Below are 18,804 nucleotides of genomic sequence, written 5' to 3'. Positions count from 1 at the left end.
AAAATATGCATTTAAGTTACAAAAGACGTATATTTCATTCAAAAATTACAAATATCATAACAAGATTCCAAATAAGATAGGTTGAGGACAATAATCAAAAGTGAAAAGAAAATTATATTTATATCACATATCGTTGAATGAAGTAAATAGATGGTATCGAAGTAAATATAAGTTGAAAAAAGAAACCAAACTCCAAATTGAACTCTAAAATGAATAAAATAAAAAAGGTTCCAAAAAGCATCTGAAAATGACTTGAATCCAACCATATCTCATCTGTAAAAAAATTTGCACTTTTTTAGAAGAAGAGAGAGAAGTTTCCAAGAAAAAGTTAAAGAAAATGGCAATTGGGCAAAGACCATTGGACACAAAAATTCAATTCAAACCAAACACACTGTTCTTTCAATTCTCCTCTTCAAACCTTCTCGTTTCCCCATGTTCTTCAACAACAAAACTTCCCCACATCAATCCTAGTCATCACCTTCTTCCTCGCCTCAAATCCCTCTCTCTCTCCTCTGTACCACTTTTCTCTCTCCTACTCCTCACTCCGTCATCACCTCTCTCACCTCCTCCGCGTTTTCTTCCTCCATAAATATGGCTTTCTTTCAACCCCATTTTCCTCCCATTCCCTTTTCTCCATTAACCCTCTTCCATTTATTCCTTATCATGCCATTACTCCGTCCCGCCACCGCCACATTGCCGGAAGTTTTCTCCCCCCGCCTCGTCGATAGGGGCCCTGTGGTTCCGGTCACCAATCTCGTCAAGTTTCTTGAGCGTCTTCAGGTTGTAGCCCTAAACTCGTTTGGGAAATTGGATTTTGATCTTAAATACTATGTCGATTTGTCTCTGAAATTCGATTTGGATTCCACCGAAACCGCTTTCGATGCACTTGAACGATCCTCCAATGGCTCTGTCTCCGTTGAGAATTTGAAAACCTTCATTACGGACTATTTCGATAGTGCTGGAACCGACTTGGTTTACTCTGAGCCGGTTGATTTTGTCCCTCAGCCTATTGGGTTTTTGCCCAAAGTTGAGAATTCGGAGGTTAGAGCTTGGGCTTTGGATATTCATAATTTCTGGAAGAATCTTAGCCGAAGAGTTTCCGATGATCTCATTCATCGGCCGGAAACCCACACTCTGTTGCCGTTGCCGGAGCCTGTTGTCGTTCCCGGTTCCAGATTCCGGGAAGTTTACTATTGGGATTCCTATTGGATTATCAGGTACGGCGGCATAATTTAGGGCTCAAATTCTTTTCAAGATTTTTTTACTCTGCAACATTTTAACCCTTTTCTTTGGCTCTATCACCCATTTTGTCATTTTGTGAAAAAACAATGCTTAGCTTGAAAATTTTGATTAAGAGGAAATCTGACAGTAGAATGAAAATGATATATTATAATTTTCTCGAGTTACGACAAACTTGGTGGGGTTGTTCCCTAATTTGTTTTTCTTGGCTCTGTTCTGCTTGATAATGGTTTTTTTTTTCTTTTTATATTTCTATGCAGAGGTTTGTTAGCTAGTAAAATGTATGATACTGCAAAGGGAATTGTTATTAATCTCATTTCAATGATTGATGAGTTTGGCCATGTTCTGAATGGTGCCAGATCTTATTACACCAACAGAAGGTAAATAAATCATCTCTTGGACTGTTCTACAATAACTTCCTCATCAATACAGTTTGGACTCATTAACAAACTTTCAATTGCATTTGCAGTCAGCCTCCCCTTTTGAGTTCCATGGTTTATGATATATACCTTAGGACAGTAGATTTAGAGTTCGTGAGAAATGCACTCCCTGCTTTAATCAAAGAGCATAAGTTTTGGAATTCAGGTACGACAAGACACCCATGTTTCTTACTCGATCAAATATATGACTTTATCAATTTGTAATGTAGTCTTTTTCTTTTGGTTTTAGGATTCCATTCAATTACTATCCAGGATGCTCCTGGTGGAAATGGATATCACTCTTTATCTAGATACTATGCAATGTGGAACGAGCCGAGGCCGGAATCGTCACTGCTGGTGTGTTTTCTTCTTTAATCCCATTTGCCTGCATTTGAAACAATAATATGCAAATCTTTTATTTCACAGTAAGATTTACTACTGACAGGATGAGAAGCTTGCCTCAAAGTTTGTTAATAGCAATGAAAAACAACATCTATATCGGGAAATCGCATCAGCAGCCGAATCTGGTTGGGATTTCAGTTCAAGATGGATGAGGTACAACACATTGTGATCTCAGATCTTAATTATCTGCTGAGTTGAGAGTTTGATTCATTTTTCAAGAATCATAGCAATGAAGTTTTTAATGCTTTTGAGTTTGCTTCTTAAAGGGATTCGACCGACTTATCAACCTTGGCTACAACTTCAATCTTGCCAGTTGATCTCAATGTGTTTATACTCAAGGTATGGCTTGGATGATTTCTTTGAAAATCTCGACGTTTCTTTTTACTGCCATTAGCACAACTGATGTGTATGCTTTGATTCAGATGGAACTTGACATTTCCAATTTGGCAAGAGCTGTTGGAGATTACTGCACGGCAAAGCACTTTTTTGAGGCTTCTCTAGTCAGAAAGAAGACAATCAACTCTATTTTCTGGAATTCAGAGAAGGGACAATGGCTTGATTACTGGCTTGATAATGGCTTATACAAGGTAAGTACCATATACAACACTGAAAAATTCTCAGCTTCTGAATGTTTTCCTTTAGTAGTTATGTTGATTGAAACTTTTGGTGCTTCCAGGGTACTCATACATGGGATGCTCGAAACCAGAACCAGAATGTCTACGCTTCAAACTTCATTCCGTTGTGGATCGAATCATTCTACTCCGGTTTGTAGCTAATTTCCTCCTGTTCATTAGCCTTGTTTAGCCAAATTTCTCTGGAAGTTTAGATTAGGAATGCTAAGACTAATTGAAATAATTTGTTTTTCTATAAGTAGATAGCAGACAGATGAAGAAAGTCTTAAAAAGTTTACGGAACTCAGGCTTGTTGTGCAATGCTGGGATTGCAACTTCAATGATTAATTCAGGAGAACAATGGTTAGCAGTTCTGAATCTTGGGAACTAGTCTATTTTTTCCTTTTGAATGTCTTTGTTTGATATTCATACTAAAACCTTCTGTCAACAAAAGGGATTTTCCAAACGGTTGGGCGCCAATCCAACACATGATTGTCGAGGGCCTGGCGAGATCCGGATTGAAAGAAGCAAGAGCATTGGCTGAGGACATCGCTGCTAGATGGCTTCAAACGAACTATGTAGCTTACAAGCACACGGGATATATGCATGAGAAATATGATGTCCAAAAGTGTGGTGACTTTGGTGGAGGAGGTGAATATGTCCCTCAGGTATATGAATGAACTTAGTTCAATGAACGTTTTTCATTTTCTTATATCGATGGCTTATCTGATTTAACTTGGTGTTTGTGTTTGAATGTAGACTGGTTTTGGATGGTCCAATGGAGTTGTTTTGGCATTCCTTGAAGAGTTTGGATGGCCAAAAGATCAAAATATAGACTGCCACCTAACTTCTTAAACACGGCAAGATGACTATTCTTCTCTTGCGATTAGAGGATAATATTATTTAGGTTCCTCACTCTTGTACATCTTAAAAGGGATGGCTGTAAATTCTAAGTCATATTTTCTGTTTCTTTTAATTAGTTTTAAACCTCCTTTATGGTTTGCACTTACCATCACATCATTCTTGATTAACAGATGATGCAAATCATAAGAGTGTTTAAAGTTAATTTTCAAAGAAGGGTATTGTTTATATGATTTTTAATTGGAGGGAGATACTTAGGAAGTAGAAAAATATTAGATCCATATTGTTATATTGATCGAATCAAAATAAATATAAAGCCTTTTTTTCTTTTTAATATTTGCATTAAACATAAAAAATTCAGAAATATTTGCATCCACGACATTGAGTTTAAACAAACTATCTACTATTACCTTTACCAATAAATCACCACTACTAATACCAATATTGTTGGGCTCAAACAATTTTAAATCCTTATTTAATTGAAGTTTCTTGCTAGAAGATAATTTTCTATTCATAGAACATTGGCCTGACTATTAAAAGCAAATGTCTCTTTCAAGTTTTCACAGTATTTTGCCCTCAATTCTTAATGAAATTACTAACTTATCGTAAGAAAAATTGCCAGGTTTTCATTTTAAGAGTCCCGAAAATCTGACCAAGAAGGATTAATTTTTTAATTAGGCAGCCCCTTACAAAAATTTCCTCATTTTCAAATAAAATAATAATTCAGAATTTTATTAATATTGTCTAACCACACCAAGAATATTTCCATGTTCTTCTTTCTTCTAGACCTTTATCAACTTTTTTATTTTTCTTTTTTAGATACAATAAAGGTCTAAGATAGTGAGCCAAAATTCATCGATTATTATCCATATTTAAAATTTTGTTCACTGTGTTTTTGAGGTTTAACCGAACTGAAATAATGGCATAATCACAATGGTGGAAAGAGCATAGAAAAATCCCGAAATTATATTGGTTTTTTTCTTTTTTTTTTTCTTTTTTGATTAGTTTTATTTTTATATATATGTTTTTAAAATTTTTGATAAGAAACTTGAAGTAAAAACTTACAAGCGAAGAGGCGGGGAAGAGATAGCAAAGATAAGTTGGCATCTAGTTTTTCACAATGTTGGACATCCTTATTGTTGCAATTTCATATAACCCGGGCCTATGCAAAAGATAAAATTTCTCAAACCAATTTAACCGAAAGGTATTTTTGAATTCCTCTACCATTTGACTTTTTAAAAATTCAATGAATAATACAAAAATTAAGAAAAATATTGAGAATAACATTGTAAGAAATAAAGAATATAAAAAAAAATTCCTTTACCAATTCATCTTAAGATTTAGAGGTTTTCATTGTCACGCTTTTGAAATTCAACTATAATTAATTATTTACGTTTTTTTAATCATTGATGTGAATATTAAAATTAAATATTAGAGATAATCAAATTTTACATCAATAAAATCGAATATCCAAAATCTACACGTGAATAATAACAAAAAAAAAAAAAAAAAAAATCTAATTTAAACATATACAATAACAAAATTTTCAAATCTAATTTACAAGTGAACACTCAATTTTTTTTTTAATGATTTTAATTTAAAATTATGTTGTATAACTCATAACCCATCACTAAAAAGGGCAAAAAGAAAAAACAAATGTTTCTCTCCCATAGTCCATAGCCGCTTTTACATAGTATAGATTTGATTTTTTGATGTATGGTTTTTTAAATTTAGACTTAAAGCACTATTTCACTTGTAAGTTTGTTTGTTTTGTTATCTATTTTTTAGGAATGATTTAAAAATCCAAATAATTGTTTGAAAATTAAAAGAATGAATTTTAAAATTTGTTTGTTGTTTTTGAATTTTCAAAGTTTATTGACCAAATAGACATAGAATTAAAACTTCAGAGACTAAAGTCCCATTTGATAACGATTTCATTTTTTTTTTCTATTTTTTGAAATGTTTATGCTTGTTTTCTCTCAGACTTTCTACTATGTTTTTCACCTTTCTTAAAGAAACTTGAATTCTTAGCCAAATTAATTTCTAAAAATGAAAACAAGTGTTTGAAACTTGAATTCTTAGCCAAATTAATTTCTAAAAATGAAAACAAGTGTTTGAAACTTGATGGACTTTTGAAAATATTAGTAAAAAAAATAACAAAACATAGAAATTTATGTGTGAAAGTAGTGCTTATAAGCTTAATTTAAAAAATAAAAAATCAAATGATTATCAAATAAGACCAAAAGATAAGATAATAATGTATTTATAGGAAGAATGAAATAGAGTTTACTTTTTCCTCTTTCTTGATCCTAATAAGTTAGGATTATATAAGATAGACAACTGATTAGATATCATCTGGATTTATTTGAATTAACTCCACTTTATCTGGCATATTTTCACTTATCTTTTCTTAATTTTGGCCTATTTTGTTAGGTCAAAATTCACCCACAACGACATAGTTTCTTCTTCACACATATTTGCCAGATATTAAAGCCCCCGCCATTGTTTTCTTGCCAAAATTTGTTTTCTTTCAACTACATTTCATTGGAGAAAAATGTTTGATATATTTTGACATTTATGATTTTTTAAGTCGAAAATGACCAATTGAGTTGTATTCAATAATATGTGAACGAAATAAAAGACAACTTTAGTAATTATATTATTTTTATTCTGTTATCGTCCATGAAAATTGTTGAGAATGACGGATTTTTGGCCCATAATAAAAAAAAAAAAAAAATTATTGTCCCATATTGAAAGATTTTGATTTAGTTTATTTATTAAAAATTTTTATAAGTCTCCTTTATTTGACTTGTTTAGCTCTAGAAACCTAAGTTATTGAATTGTTTTACTGTATTTTTATTTGAATTAAGAAGGAATTTCAAGGAAATAGAAATATTCCGTAACAAGACCATTGAAAATCCTTATAATTATGGAAATTGATGCAAATTCCAGAATTACAATTTCTAATGTAATTGCATTCCCTAGCAGCTAAGCAGATGGTTAGCATTTTGAGTTCTTGCTACTCTTTAACCAATCCACCCTTATCAAAAGATTTAAGGTGGTAATACTCAACTATCTTTGAAAGAGGAAGTTGGGTTGATTGATTGGGCTAGTTGGAAGATTTTTGTGAACCAACCCAAAAATTCGGGTTGGCTAATAATAAACCCTATTAGTTTTTTTTTTTTTAAACTTTTATATATATATATATATATATATATATATTTGGGTCGGGTCGGGTTGACCTGATTCTGAAATGGGGTAACCTAGACCCAATCCGAATTTAATATTTTTTTAACATTTTTAACCCAACCCAACCCAAAATAAAATCTAACCCAATTGTTTTTGGGTTGGGTAGTCCGAATTGGTCGAGTTATTGGGTTTTTTGAACACCCCTAGTTCTCATAATTTTATATCTAAATTCCAGCATTGTTTTAGTCTCTTGTTTTCATTTTTCTTTTCATCTATCTTATGGTTTTTTGTAGTTATAAGTTTCCTTTAGATTCTAACTTTGTACTTTCATTCCATTAACTAAGTTAATACAAGTCCATCATATTGATATTTTCATTCTCTCGAGTTTTTCTTTTAATATTCTTTTTGTTTTGTTGTTCTTTTTTTATTTCATTATGAGCTAAACTCTCATTTATGATTCAAATATGTAAATACCCCAAAGGGAGAGAATAAACTTTTCATGTGCAAAAAATATCAGTATTTATTCTTTACTGTTATTGAGTTTATTTTAATTATTAATCTAGACTGACCATCTAAATTAATATACAAAAATTGAGTTTAATATTGAAAGGATATATAAAACTTGCTTTCATAAAAAGCAATCTAGGAAAATAATTTAAACATAAGTCTTTGTTTGTTTACCCTAGACACAGGGCAAAACCTTTAAGGTCTTAGATTGTGTTCTTATTTAACTAAATTCTCATTAACCAAGAATATAGGTCTAATGGCTTAGACTCCTAAAGATACTTCAAGAAGATCGAATAAGTGTTGAATAAGGTTCACCATACTAGAGTTTGTGACAAATTTGCAATTGCATGAAAGGTGACATTCTCTAGCCAAAGGGTATGTACATATTTGAGTCACACTCTATTATCATTCTCATTTTTATCTATTTTTCACTAAAACCACCATCTCCCAACAATTTTTTCCTGTTACATTGCATGTATATTCATGAGAAAAGCCATTTTTTTGGGTTTGATCTCTGGAGTATCTCCTGTATTACTTGCTGACAGTAGGCGCTTGCTCAGGAGGCTATACCATTTATTTTCAATAGGGTTACACATCACAAGTCTACTTGTTCGTGCTCATCAACTTCTATGTGAGCTTTGAAATTGTGATTGTGGTAGTAATAAAATATTTCTTTGCACTTGTGCATTGCCACCCAAATAGGTTGAAGTAACTATGCTCGTGCATAAAATAAAATAACCTTTTGCTTCTTTTCTCATCAACATTTTACCAAAGAATAAAAATAGGCAGAATAAAAGCCATGGGCCCATCAAAGGGTGCCGAGTTGGATACAGCGTAGATTATGTATCGTTGAGGCATTGAGTATAGCCGTAGGTTGAATCTGACATACCATTAGATAGTTGGAATCATAGGAACCGTAACTCTCTGTAGGGGAATCCACTACCTAATTCTTTGTGTGTCCACACAATTTCTCGTAACAAAAGATTTTTTTTTTTTTTTTGAAGTATGTAACTAAAGTCAATTGTTTTTGCTGGATTTGAATTTATCAATTTAGAATGCAAAAGTCTACTTAAATTGTGTCATTTGTTCCAAATATATATATATATATATATATATATTTAAAGTTACAATATCATTGTTGACCTTTTATAAATGTTTTAAAATTATCTTTAAAGTAAAAACTCTTTAAAATTTTGGATGAAAGTTGAAAATTAGAATAATGTGATAGTGATCTAGAATATGTAGTAACTGACAATCTAATTTTTGTTTTGGGTTACAACACCACACAATTCATGTGGCATCTCACTTTTATTCTGGGTTACAACACCACACAATTCTAGGTCCAATTTTTATTAGAAGTTCTAAGGTGACGTCTAGAGAAATGAATGAAATTGTTTAGTCATGGAGTTCGCAATGTAAGGAGTTAATCAGTCATGAAATTGATGTTAACAAATCGTGGGACTCATAATAAATTTAGAATTCCTTAGTCTAAATAAGGAGTGAAGTTATACCCTACTCGACTCTTCCCCTAGATAATCTCTTAAGAGTTTCTACTCCAACAATAGTTTAGAACATTGTAATTTTTTAAAGGATAAAAGTATTATTTAAACAAAAAATAAAGTTCAAAGTTTTTTTTTTCTCTTCATGTAAATTAACTCTTTTTTCCTTTATCCTTCTTCATCTTTTTGAAAAAAATTCAAGTTTTTTTACCCTTAAATCTATCATATTTCATCAATTTTATTTTAAAGCTTTCAAGTTGATCAAATTGCACCTTAAACTAAGTTAAATGTTACCATTTCTAAAATCTATTCAATTTTTACTTATATATCCACTGATTCTTTAAAAAACAAATCATAATAAAAATTAATTAGTAAACTACTAATTTCAATAATATAAATAATTTCAACCATAAATAACTCTATCAATACTCACAAATTTAGGAAAAAAAAAAAGAAAAAAAAAGTTATGATTCAATTTTAAAAAAAAAGAAAAAAAAAGTTATGATTCAATTTTCTTTTAATCTGATCTATTTTCTATCATTCACATCTTTTATAATTAAATGATAGCATATATGAACTTTTTATAATAAATTTTCATGAAAACCTATCCGGATGGAAATTGCAACATTTTTTTAAGGTGCTAGAAAATAAATTAAAACATTTTGATTTTCTATTTTTCATTTAATAAAATTAACAGTTGATTATTCATTATTATATATGGTTCAAGATTCCTTTTTTGGCCCAAATATGTTTTATTCCAACTATATTTGATTGGAGAAAAAGATTTAGTATATTTTGACATTTAAGATTTCTTTTAGTTGAGCAATATTAAAGAAATGATATAAAGATTCATATTTTAACTTTTTAATTGAGAATAACCAAATCAGCTGTATTGGTAAAAGGCAACTTTAGCAATTATATTAATTTGTATGATAAACTACACAAACCACATTTTCTTGTGGTATATTTGCCACGAAAGTAAATTGGGTAGAATAGCACCTTGGACTCTTACCGTCCATCAAAGTTGTTGAACTAATGCTTTTCTAAGTTTAAATTACAACTGAAATTGAAATGTTAAGATTGTTAATTGATATATATACATTTATAAGTTAAAATGAGTATAACTCAACATAGGAATATTAGTAAATCATGAGGTGTGTGGTTCGTATATTATCCCCTCCCTAACAATATATATAAACGCACCCACATAACAAATTTATAATTCAAATTTTGTTCTTTCTTCACACGAAGAATCTCTATTAGCCACTTCACTATAAAAATATTCCATTAAAGAATATTTATCCAATATTGATTGATTTTTTTTTTTAAAAAAAACATGATTCAACCATTATCGTAACTTAACCTATATTTTATTATTTTAGGAGTTATTTTCATATATAGGAAAATGAATCAAAATATTTATAAATAATAGCAAAATATCACATTCTATTTGTGATAGACAATGATAGACTACTATCTATGTCATAAGAGACATAAATAGTAGTCTATCGCTGTCTATCACATATAGATTGTGATGCTTTGTTATTATTTATAAATATTTTTAGCAGATTTGTCATTTAAAATAATTTTCCATTTTATTATTATTATTATTAATTAACTTTTCTTAATCATAAATTTTCAGTTTTGTCTCTATAATTTTATTTCAACCCCAAGACTCTATATATATGTATATATAAATTTATGATAACCATGTAATATTTGAACTTAAACTTCATTTTCAAAATTCAAGCTATGTTTTTTTTAAAAAAGAAAAATTAATGTTAAATTTTATTTAACATTAATTTAAAGGATATTCCGAACGTGTAATTTGATAAAATTAAAAGTTTAGAAAATAAATCGATAAAATATTTTGATTTAATAAAATTTAATAGTTGATTATTCATTATTATATATTGTTGATCAATTGTTTTTCTTAACGGATATTTTGGGTAAAGAATGAAATAGTAAGAAGTAAGGATTTATGAAACCTATAGAGTATTGAACTTTTGAGACATAATGTAAGGAATTGATAAAATATAAAATCGCTGTTTTTTAATAGTGTGATTCACCAAGTCCTTCAATCGAACAAGGAGTGAAATTTACTATTTCTACTTCTCAACTCGTTGGGCCAAATACACAGACTTGGAAAAGGGATTTTTTTTTTGTTTTTTTTTTTTGGAGTTCGAATAATATTTTGTCCTTTCGAACCAAAGGTACTATTTACTTCTTTTTCAATGGGCAATTTAAAAGCAATATATAAAGTGATACCTTTTCTTCTTCAAACATATTTGATAGAAATTAAATCCACTGGTCCCCTTCATCTACCATATATGACACATGAAAAATGCATTCCAAGGATCTTTTTCTTTCCTTTTTTTTTTTGGCCAAAATTTGTTTTATTTCAACTACATTTCATTGGAGTAAAAAGCTTGGTATACTTGACATTTTATATTTTTCTAGGTGAACAATATCAAAGAAGTGGTAGAAAGATTACAATTGTGCATGTTGGGTAGCACCTATCTCTGTACATCCTATCAAATTGTCCAATTAAAATTTGTCATATGGCAAATTCTTCTCATTTCTTTTTTGAAATAATTTAATTGTTTTTTGGTGTGAGTTATGAGAAGGGATGCATAAATGTTGGTGCATTCAGTATTAACTTTTTAGTTGAAAATAATCAATTGAACTATATTCAACTATATATAAACGAGAATAAATACAACTTTAGTAATTATATTAGTTTATATGATAAATTACATAAACTACGTGTTTTTTTTTGGTATACTAACCAAAAAAGCAAGTTAAGTGGAATAGCACCTCGGACTCTTATCGTCCACGAAATTTTTTGAGAATGATTCAAGCTTTTTGGTCAATATTAAAAAGCTTTTAAGAAAAGTTATTGTCCTAAATTGAAAGATTTTGATTTGTGAGGAGATTTTTTTTATCAGTACTTCTATGTAAGCTTTTAAATTGTGGTTGTGAGGTGGTAGAATCTTTCTCTACATGCTCACATTCCCATCAACAAGCAGGTTGCGTAAAAAAAAAAAAACTTTTATATACTTTACATTTCAACTTTTTAATTGCCAAAAACTTTTTTAATGCTACATTACAATTTTTTATTTGGAATTCTGGATTGGAAGAAGTAATTTCTATATCATTATTAATTTTGATTAGTGCAATAATTGTGAAGATGGAGATCGAACTCTCTAACCATTAGAAAGAAGAGTTTGATTAAAATGAGCGTAACTAAATTGACATAGATAGGCTTGTGACCAAAATGTATGTATTTCAAATTGTTATATTTCTATTGTATTGAAAAGAAAAGTTTGGGTTCGGATCTCAAATCTACGCCTCATTATTCTTTATTTTTATTTCTTGATAAAGCTAACATTTATCTAAATTTAAATTACAATTGAAATTGAAATGTTAAGATTATTAATTAATACAATATATAACAAATTTTAAGCCAACACAAATCTAGCTTAATTTGGCATACCAATGTTAGTAACATAAAGTCAAATTTATAATTCAAATATTGTTATTCCTTCACACAAAGAATCTTTATTAGCCACTTCAATGATAAAAATATTTCATAAAAAAATTATTTATCTAATTATCTTTTTCATAGTTATTGATTGTTTAAAAATTTTGAAAGCGATGTTCCCTATCATCGTTCATCATAATTTAATTTATATTTTATAATTTTAGTCACAATAACTTAGATAATTCATGATTTTTATCTTTCAAAAAACAAGTGGAATCTGAAGATTTGAATATTTGATTTTGAAAAAACGAATTATATGTTCATTTTCGATTTTAGCTTCCCTAGTATGTACTTTGTAATGAATTTTCAAATGCTTACAATTGAAATAAAGTTGTTATTTTCAATCTTATCTTCATTTCCAAGACATTATATTGTCGAGCAAATTTGAATAAGCAAATATTCTAATTTATGTGATATTATATAGAGAATATATCGACACTCAAGAATTGAGTTGTCCATTTTTCTGAATCATCTTTTCAAAATAATAGACATAGATGAAAACAAAAAGGCTTCTCTCTACTTTCTTAGTTTAAATAGTAACAAAGGCATGTGATTTAACGTTGTTCCTATTAGGATTGAGTCGGAGTGGAGTGGGGAGGGATCCCCATCCCCATCCTCGTTAGAGAAACAGGTCCCCGCGAGGACCCATTCCTCATTTTCTCTTTTATTTTTCTATGGTTATTTTTTTTAAATTTTGTTTTCCTAAAATTCTCTTTGATTTGGAGTTACATTTTAGTTGGGTTTAGATTGAGCTAAATTAAAAACTAGATTAAATGTAAAAAATTAAATACCTAATATATATATATTTAGAAAAATATTTAAAAATCTAATTAGGGCAAAATTAGGGTTGGAGATGGGGTAGGGATACCCTCCCCATCCTCACTCCGTCCTCGGTTTGGAGAACCTAAAGAGGTCCCTGATTTGACCCCATCCCCAGTCAAATCAGGAATTCTCCACCCGAATTGGGACAGGGCCCACAGACATTTGATCTTGCAGGAAATTTTGGCAAGTCTAGTTTCTATCCTCATTTTCCATTTTTTTATTACTAGTAACTAGCTTTTCTTAATGAAAAATTTATCAGTTTCGTCTCTATAATTTTACAACCCTAAAACTTAAATAATATATATACACACACATATATTGGTTTATGATTTTTGAAACTTAAACTTAAAAACTCCTACACTTAGACATTTTCAAAATTCCAAGCTATGTTTTGAAAATCAAGAGAATTAATTTTAAATTTTATTTTCTATTTTTTAATTTTCAAAACTTTAGACATAAAATTAAAAGTTCAAAAATTAAATTTCTATTTGATAAGAGTCCCATTTGGTAACAATTTTATTTTTGGTTTTTGTTTTTAAAAATTAATTCCACCTCTAAATTTCTCTTTTTGTTATATACTTTTCACCGATGATTAGGAATCAAAATTTTGAGAACTAAAAAAAAGTAGTTTTTATTTTTGAAATTTAGCTAATAATTCAACTACTATACTTAAAAAAGATGCAACTCTTGTAAGAAATGTGAATGAAATAGACTTAATTTTCAAAAAAAAAAAAAAAAAAAAAATGGTTACCAAATGGAGCCTTAGTTTTTAGTTCTCTATTTATAAAATGTATACTTGTTTTCTCCCAATTATTCATTTATGATTTTCACATTTCCTAAATAAATTTAGGGTGTGTTTGGGTTTAACTTTTTAAATGTTTAATTTTGAAAATAAGTCATTTTGGAAAAAAATTGAAATATTTGACAACCACTCAAGATAGATTAAAAAGAAACCGACTACTTTGAAAAATATATATGTTTTTTCAATCTAAACCGACCCTCAAATTATAGCCATACTATTCTCAACAAAGCAAAGAGTTTTTGAAAACTATTCTTTTAGCTTTTAGAATTTGACGGAGTGTTTATAAAACCATATCGGTGAAAGTATGCTTTATAAATTTAATTTGGAAAAACAAATTGTTTATCAAATAACCAGTAATTAATCATTAGTGGGGAAGGGAGCGGCGGAAATCAATTTATACTCTTAACTTTAGGATTGTATATTAATTATATATAACTAGAAATTATATCAATTTAAATTTTATAATTTCGTAAATGTATCAATTTATACCACTCTTTAAATTTTATTTAAAATATATTATGTGAGAAATATAATTGTATCTATTAAATTTGAAATTGTAATAAGTGGATTAATTTAAACCATGCTTGAAGATTAAACTCTTAAGTTGTATACATTGTGTGAGACATATTATATTATGTCCTTTAGGTTTTGTATAAAATATATCGTGTGAGACATATAATTGTATCAATTAAACTCTTTAATTGTCTAAGTCAATTAAGACCACTCATTAAAATTGCCGTTGATTTTTTTCTCAAGACTAAATTCCTACATGTGTAGGAATGTATTCTTTAAATGTTGGACTAAAATAAAATGGAAGATTAAAATTGACGCATGAGATATTTTGAAAGAAATTAAGGTTTACTTAATAATATTATAAGTCTCACAAAATATTTATCTAAATGAAATGTAATAAAAAGTTTAAATTGATATATTTATAAAAATTTAGAATTTAAATTTGATATAATTATCCTCGAGAAGTTTTAATTACCTTAAAATCTAGGGATATAAATTTTAAAATAAATAAGTAAATAAATAAATGTTGGAGGGGGACCAACTATAGCATGGCTTGGGCGAGTTGGTCAAGTTGTTTGTTTGATTTGTTTATGGTGAAATATAGATAAGGCTTGACTAGATAAATAGCAAAATTTAAGTTTTCATTTGGATAAATAGCAAAAAAATTTTAAAATTGTAAAAATAGCAAAACAAATAATAAAATTAGAAACTAACGATTAACAATTATCAAAACCACCCCACGTGGAATTCTAAAAGTGTGAGAGTTTCAAAACCATTTGAAACAAATGTACTCTACCTAGACAACTATCACACACTAAACAATGCATTTTGACAAAATGTCTAATCCATGTGTATATGAAATAAACCGCTTTCTTCAATACAAACTTGCTCCTAGAAGATAAACCTACTCTAATGGGAATAAAGATTGAAAGGAATCAAAATCTTGGAAATCAACGATTTTAGTGCTGGATCAATGTTTGCTAATTCATTATTTAAATATAGTGTATTTCCTGTGTTCGGGCCAACAGATGAGACATGATCAACCACTATACATAAATCAATTTGAGGGACTTTGATAAAATCGACATCAACCACATAATATCTTTATCTTAAAAAATCTTAATAAGATTTGAATTGGCCGAACCAATCCGATACATTGGCAAACAAGATATAGTTAACTCATTGGAGGGAACCAATCCAAAAATGGTTTGAACCATGAATTTGATGGAACATACGCCTTAAAATTTCAAAAATTATGACAGTGAGAATTCTCATCCCATCGACCATCAAAGAGGAGTCTAATCTGTTGCCATAACAAAAACAATAGCTTGTTAAAGAAACCACAACAAAACCTAAATCGATGAACACTTTGTGTGAGTAACAAAAGTTATGACAATTTTTTTACGAAGTAATATTTTTTTTTTCCAAATTGTTAAAATAATAGCAAAAGTAGTATATAAAACTAATTTATTAAGAATATGACAATGTATAACTAATTTAATAAGAATATATATAAAAAATTAAGAAAAACAATTCAAAGATTTGAATAAAAATGAATACGTATAAAGTAATGAAAAACCATTCAAAGATTTAAATAAAATATATGGATAAAATAAAATTTAATAATATATAGATATTTAAAATATAAATTTGGTAGAAAAATCTAGATATTTAACTAAGGTGAGATTAATTCAAAAAGTGGTGTAACAGAATCTAAAATAATAATAAAATATGGAGATTATATTAACTACATGATCAAAATTTGGAGGACAGCAATTAACCTATACACATAACTCGACTCTGATTTTTATTCTAATAAGACATCAACCACAAATTATTTTTATCTTCAACAATATTCGAATTGACAGACCCAATCTAGTACATTGTCAAATGAAATATAGTTAACTTAGCGGAGGGAAAAAATTTACCTTGGATATATTCCACAAATTGTTGGAACGATGAATTTGAAGGAATATGCGCCTCAAAATTTCGAAGATCATGGTAGTGAGACTTCTCATCCTATCAACCATCAAAGAGGAGTCTAATTAGTAAAGCTAGAGCAAAAACAATAGCTTGTTAAAGAAACCACAACAAAATCTAAATCGATGAACACAGTATAAAAAATTATGGCCATTTCTTTATGAAGTGATATTTTTTTTTAAATCGTTAAAATAATATTAAAAACAATAGATAAACTAATTTATTAAGAATATAAGAATGTATAGCTAATTTATTAAGAATGTATGTATAAACTTATGAAAAACTATTCAAAGATATGAATAAAATTGAATACGTATAAAGTAATGAAAAACCATTCAAAGATTTGAATAAAATACATGGATAAAATAAAATTTAACAATTTATGGATGTTTAAAATATAAATTTGGTAGAAAAATCTTGATATTTAATTAAGGTGAGAGTAATTCGAAAAGTGATTAAATAGAATTTAAAATAATATAAAATATGGAGATTATGTTAACTACCCGAGCAAAATTAGGAGGACAATTATTGTTAAGGAATATCAACAATTACAATGTATACATAACTCTGACACTATTTTTTTTTTTAATTTTATAATTATCTAGTATTTGTAGTTTCATCAATTTGGAAATTCTATAAAACTGACATCAACCACAAAATATCATTATCTTCAACAACATGGGAAAAATTTTACCTTGGATATATTCCACAAATTGCTGGAATTATGTATTTGATCAATTTGGGGGACTAGGATAAAATTGATATCAACTACAAAATATCTTTATCTTCAATGGAAAAAATTTTACCTTGGATATATTCCACAAATTGTTGGAGCGATGAATTTGATGGAATATGCACCTCAAAATTTCGAAAATCATGGCATTGACCATCAAAGAGGAGTCTAATCCGTTGTAAAGCCATAGCAAAAATAGTAATGACCATTTTTTACGAAGTGATATTTCTTTTTTCCAAATCGTTAAAATAATAGCAAAAACAAGTATATAAAACTAATTTATTAAGAATGTGAGAAATATATAGCTAATTTGTTAAGAATGTATATAAAAAATTATGAAAAACAATTCAAAGATTTGAATAAAATTGAATACGTAATGAAAAACCATTCAGAGATTTGAATAAAATATATAAATAAAGTAAAAGTTAATAATATATGGATATTTAAGATATAATTTGGTTAAAAAAATTTGGATATTTAATTAAGGTGAGGTTAATTCAAAAAATAGTTAAATAGAATAAAAATAATAATTACAATTACAATTTGGATATCCATATATTAGTTAAATAGTTAAAATTTGGATATTTAATTAAGGTGAGGTTAATTCAATTTGAAGTAGGATAGTAATTACAATTACATTATAGAATTTTCAATTGTAAAAATTCATCCCTCAAACTTTTACAAATGTAAAATTAAAAATTGGACCCTTACAGGAATGTCATTATAAAGTGTTCTTACAGGAATGTCACCAAAAGTATCAAATCTATTTAACAATTTTAAATATGTGATTGTCATAAAGAAAATCCATTTTCAGTAACATCAAGTATCACATTAGTCTCACCTAATCTTTCCTTTCAACCTATGAGGACATAAATAACTTAATATCATACTTTACATCTATGTTTGCACCAAAGAACAGTATATCAGCAACATACAAACAAATAATCACAATATCAACTCAAATAAATTTGAGTAATTTCAAATATTTTAGTTATAGAGAAAATGCATCAAAGTATTTGAAGATTCATTTAAATCTATTTGGTTTATTTCCTTTAAGAAATTCTACTAAATCTATGAAGTTCAATTTTCATTTTCTCTTTTCAATATCCTAGATAGGCTTAAAAAAAAAAAAAAAAACAAAGACTTTATGCTTTCAATCAATTGATATATATATATATATATATATATATATATATATATATATATATATACCCATTATCGTCTCTTTATCTAACCATGTGGGACTTTGGTCGTATTCTCAACATTTCTCTCATCGAGCAAAGGACCACTGAGCCTCCCCTCAGATAGTCATTCATCCATCTAACTCTTATCTAGGTTAACAACTTCACTAGAGCACACCACCTATCTAATAAAGTTCAACTATAGATCAGATCAGGACTGTTTTTGAAGCTCCACTACATCTTTGCTCGACACCTAAGGATTTATATCAACATAGCTAAGCTAGGAGATGACTCAAATATCACTTATTAGGGATAACAACTCTCCAAATATCTTCACAATAGTATGATATTATATCTACTTTGGACATAAGTTCTCATGACTTTGCTTTGGGGTTTTGACCCCAAAAAGCCTCATACTCATGGAAATAGTTGTTCTAACTTATATACCTATAAAAAAAATTCTTATAAAATATCCACATATTTTATAGTTTAGATAATATCT

The 18,804-nt window shown here is 28.5% G+C and overlaps 1 protein-coding gene across 2 annotated transcripts; it reads left to right on the top strand.

Annotated features, from left to right (window-relative positions):
• Positions 1 to 360: 360 nt before the first annotated feature.
• On the top strand, positions 361 to 4,531 carry LOC120092886 (putative trehalase). 2 transcript variants are annotated; one of them, XM_039051130.2, is made up of 12 exons: positions 368 to 1,217; positions 1,500 to 1,619; positions 1,709 to 1,824; positions 1,909 to 2,015; positions 2,104 to 2,213; positions 2,327 to 2,399; positions 2,483 to 2,647; positions 2,737 to 2,824; positions 2,935 to 3,034; positions 3,126 to 3,339; positions 3,431 to 3,531; positions 4,433 to 4,531. In XM_039051130.2, exons 1-11 carry the CDS (start codon positions 592 to 594, stop codon positions 3,524 to 3,526), a joined length of 1,815 nt encoding a protein of 604 aa, XP_038907058.2. In that variant the 5' UTR covers positions 368 to 591; the 3' UTR covers positions 3,527 to 3,531; positions 4,433 to 4,531. The 2 variants fall into 2 exon arrangements, with proteins under 2 accessions (XP_038907056.2, XP_038907058.2); XM_039051128.2 differs by lacking the exon at positions 4,433 to 4,531 and having other exon boundaries at positions 361 to 1,217; positions 3,431 to 3,866.
• The last annotated feature ends 14,273 nt before the right edge of the window (positions 4,532 to 18,804 follow it).

The sequence above is a fragment of the Benincasa hispida genome, chromosome 12 (genome assembly GCF_027475165.1).
Source record: "Benincasa hispida cultivar pf3 chromosome 12, pf3_genome.v1.1, whole genome shotgun sequence".
NCBI lineage: Eukaryota > Viridiplantae > Streptophyta > Magnoliopsida > Cucurbitales > Cucurbitaceae > Benincasa > Benincasa hispida.
This window is presented reverse-complemented; position numbering and strand designations above follow the sequence as displayed.

Bases quoted from the DNA above. Each gene is read 5' to 3' on its own strand.
- LOC120092886 (XM_039051130.2), top strand. From the start codon at position 592: ATGGCTTTCTTTCAACCCCATTTTCCTCCCATTCCCTTTTCTCCATTA. The intron at 2,016-2,103 runs GTGTGTTTTCTT...TACTACTGACAG, and splicing joins GGCCGGAATCGTCACTGCTG to GATGAGAAGCTTGCCTCAAA. The intron at 3,340-3,430 runs GTATATGAATGA...GTTTGAATGTAG, and splicing joins GAGGTGAATATGTCCCTCAG to ACTGGTTTTGGATGGTCCAA.